Below are 3,960 nucleotides of genomic sequence, written 5' to 3' on the forward strand. Positions count from 1 at the left end.
TGTATTTTGGCACGTGGGAAAGCCCTCATCGTCGTCTACGTTACGCGTGGTTGACAGTTTCGCCAACTTTGGGGTACTTGTCACTTTCAGAATTAGAGAAGTATCGGGCAAATGTGTTGCACTGCTTTCCAACTTTGCTGTGCGTACATTGGTAGTACTTGGACTGCTTGAGATAGGTACGTCGCCAAATGACGAAGAAATAAACAAAGTTTGTTTTCGCATAGCAGAGGCATCATTTCCTTTCGAGATGCTGATCGTGGAAAGAGATTCGAGTTTTGACGGGCGGAAGCTTGAGCTCAATAAGAATTCATCCCCAACATTTTCTGGTGAAGGTGAAAGAAGTTCTGAACTTTGAACTGCAGTCTGCTGGAAAGCACGCGGAATCTGTGTTTTTGAAGGTTCTCGCGCTGCTGACGGCAGCAACACGGCTTCCGTGCGGATAGCTTCAGCCCCCTCGTTCTCTGATTTTTCGTCTTCGCCGCTGCTGGGTTCAGGTCTCTTTGTGCTGGATTGGTTCTCAGAATTAGGCAACGCTCCCGGAACTTGGCTGCTCTTGCTGCGCACTTTGTGGCTTTTTGTAAAAGCTGCGAGCAGATTTCTGGTATCCTCTGACGAAGAATGAAACTGCGGACGGAGAACAAGGTCAGCTGGTCCCAGCAGGCTTTCCTTCTTTAGTCCAGGCTGCTCGGGAGCTTCAGTCGGTGCAGACGTCGTCGTGACATCATCTTCATGATTATCGTCTTCCAAATCTGGTTTCACAATTGAGTTTAGATAGATATTCAGTACCCGTGTGGGCTGCACTCCGTTCGACTGCGCTGAAGTTCCTTTCCTCGAAGACACGAATGGCTTGGGAACCCTGGATTCGTGATTGGCAGTATGTGTAGGCGCAGACTGGCCTAAACCAATGCTGAGTATCCTAGTTTTGTGCCGTTCTTCACTCTCTCCACTGCTGTGCTGAGAATTTACAGGGTCGTGCACAGGTAGCGGTGTAGTAACATCTTCTTCTTCATCGGAATCGTCTTCGCTCCAATCTTCACTCTTCTCTGTTTCGGTGGAAAGTGGAGTGGTAAACTGACGTTCCGTAAGTGGAGTGGTGACTTCAACCTTTCTGGGAGACTGAGTTTGTAAGTCCGAAGTGAAAAGTTTGGAATCAGAGCTCTCTTTCTTGGCAGCTTTAAAAGTGGCATTGGCTGTTCGTTCAGCCGAGAAGGGTTCAAAGTCGTGATCATATTCTTCGTCAAACGATTCGACCGGGTGCAGATTGAATTTTTCGTTTTTCTCCGGCACCGGCACTTGCTTTTGCATAAGCGTTACATTACTTCTCTTATCTTCTGACGGCGTAAATTCTTTCGGGCCCAGTGACTGTTTTGAAGGCTGAATCTTTGAGGTTAAACTCGTCGGGGTCGGTTCATGTGCGCTTTCATCATTGTCATCCTCATAGTCTTTCTCAATAGGCAGCCCGTCTCGTGCAGGCTGCCGTGTCCCGTACACTGTAATCCTCTTGGTGAGTAGCGGTCGCTGCGAGCGACGGCGTGGCCCACCTTGCTGTTGCTTTTCGTTCGCAGATGCGCCGCTAGGATACCCGGAAGTTGTGGCGATGCTTTTTACTCGTACGCGAATTTTCCGGCGCCTCGGCGACGTCGCGGGCGCCGGAGTGGCCTGTGAACTGTTTGTAGCCACGAAAATCATACTGACCCCTCCCGCCGTTCAGCACGAGAGGGGTCTTGACGTGGTTCTTAACCACAGATGTCCTGTCCTGACTTTGGGAAGTTTGCAAGCCGACCGATGCTACAGTAGCCAACGACTGCTGCTTGCCGGCAGTGTAAACGTCTGCGTTTTCCTCTTCCTCGTCCTGCAGAGTTTCCGGGATATCAGCCGCAGGTAAAACACCGCTGGTTCTGACTCGATCCCCATCATTCGGCTTTGTCTCTATATTGTCAGGAAGTGCTGGCCTGTGAACAACATCGCTGGGTGGGCGTATAGCTGGTCCAAGCGACTTTGGCTCTGGAGGGGACAAGAGCCTGGATGTGTCCCCTTCCTGAGACGACAGATCACCTGCACCATGCGCTGGAGGTGATAGAGGCTGCACTACCAGGGAGATGACAGCGGCCTTACGGTTGGTAACGTAAGGCTGGTTTGGCAATGGCTGAGGAGCCAGCACTGCAGGAAGCGAGGGTCGAGGTTCAACAGGCGGCCCTAGTGGCTGAAGCACCGGCTGCGTCCGCACTACGGCCGTTAGCGGCTCTTGCTGCGCTAGTCCACGTACTGCACCCGGAGAAACGACTGGATTTGTGGGCAGGGCGCGAGCTGCCACTCTGGATCCGAGACTAGAGACCGGAAGCGGATCTCGGGAGTGGTCCACTTGGCCGATGAAGCGCTGAGTGGGTACGGGAGGGCCGTCCACGCCATACGGCTGCACGTAGCCCTGCGGAAAATCGACTAGGGCAGGCAGCGGCGCCAAGCCGCGGTGGATTGGGTTGAATAACCGCGCCGACACGTGTGCGGGCGGGTTGTCATCGTAGTAGACGACGCTGCCTTGCGGCGTGCCGAGAGCCACTTCTACCCGGGACAGGGCACCACCGTGGGCGATGGCACTTGTGTAACGAGAGGTCCGACTGTTGGGCGGCGCCACCTGGGACACGTCATCCACTCGGATGTCCGCGGCTCCCGTTCGGACGCTGTAGCCGTACCAGAGCACGCCAGGTGGCTTGGAGCCTGTCGGTGCTAGGCCCGTAGGTAGCGGCGCCGCGAGCAGCAGCGCCTGCACATAACGAAAACAGAAGAGGACGAATTCGTTAGCATGAAGTGAAAGATTGGGCATGCAAAGAAAATTATTGTTTTGCGGAAGTAATTGTTACAGAGACTGAACATTGCGTCGTTTTAAATTATTGCAGCCCAAAAAGGCGAGAACACAGAGGAAACATCGCGACACTGCTATAACTAGCATTTTCGCGAATGAAGGAACTACAGCCTGGCCCAGCTTTTGATGCCAACAAGAAAGCGTCACCATTGAAAGCAAGCCTCACTACAAACTATGACATAAAAGACAACGAGACCAAAAACTGAGGGGTTATATATTGCCGGTGTGTATCGAGATATCTGATGCCAGAGCTCTTTAATGTTACCAGTTGCGAAATTTCCCACAGGCCCCATGTACTAAAAAACCGGCAGTTCGTATTGGTCAAAATTGTGGAGTCTACGGATACTGGCGGCGCCTGCGGCCACTAAAGGAAACTGTGTCTAAATTGCAAACTCTCAGATTGTGGATAAATGCATATTCACCGGGAAAATAAAACATGTTCAATAGTTGCAGTAGCGAAAATTCTGAGACATAACGCCGTCGAGGTTATTAAGCTCAAAATGATGAAAGAGAAAGAGTGATTTCTAGAAGGCAATGACGGCAATTATAGAGCGCTTCTATTTACCGCTTCTAGTAGGTGTGACAATACATAGGCATCTGAAAAGTTCATCACGTTTTGAAGCGGATTGTTCGGACTGGTATACTCCGAAAGCTCTGATCTGATGCTGGCTACTGGCGGCAGCCAGATGAAAGTTTTGCTTTCACTATAGACTGCTTCAATCACTACTTTTCCCTCATAGCAGATGTTGTGACTATAAGGGCCCTTTCTCAAACAGGCACAAAGTCTTTTCTTGGGCATTTCTGGCAGGGCTTAACCTGTATCTTTAGCAGAACGATAAAAGTAATATAGCGACCGAATTAAAGCTCTGGCTCAGTGGGAACCTTTCCGTGCATAGGAAAAATTGATATTGGTCGGTGTTGTTTGACGAAAAGTATGAGGCCCCCTGAAAAAGCCGATAAAGCATTACAAGTGATTACAAGGTAGGAGCTGGCTCAAGGAATGCTACGGTACGTAAGTATGTAAATGAATTGCGAATAAAAGAAATTTTACAGTATAATGGGAATCAAACTCAATGGGACCATTGGTCCCCGAGTCAGAC

At 50.5% G+C, this 3,960-nt stretch overlaps 1 protein-coding gene across 1 annotated transcript in view; it reads right to left on the bottom strand.

The window, feature by feature from the left end:
• Positions 1–1,558: 1,558 nt before the first annotated feature.
• LOC146194912 (uncharacterized) overlaps positions 1,559–3,960 on the bottom strand; it is a 76,882-nt gene continuing 74,480 nt past the window's right edge. The window contains exon 2 of the mRNA XM_084596671.1: positions 1,559–2,761. Within this exon, the coding sequence (XP_084452797.1) occupies positions 1,574–2,761 (1,188 nt within the window). The 3' untranslated portion in view covers positions 1,559–1,573. The remainder of the gene's footprint in view (positions 2,762–3,960) is intronic.

This window comes from Amblyomma maculatum, chromosome 3, assembly GCF_055883805.1.
Source record: "Amblyomma maculatum isolate TAMU_Amacu chromosome 3, ASM5588380v1, whole genome shotgun sequence".
Classification (NCBI taxonomy): domain Eukaryota; kingdom Metazoa; phylum Arthropoda; class Arachnida; order Ixodida; family Ixodidae; genus Amblyomma; species Amblyomma maculatum.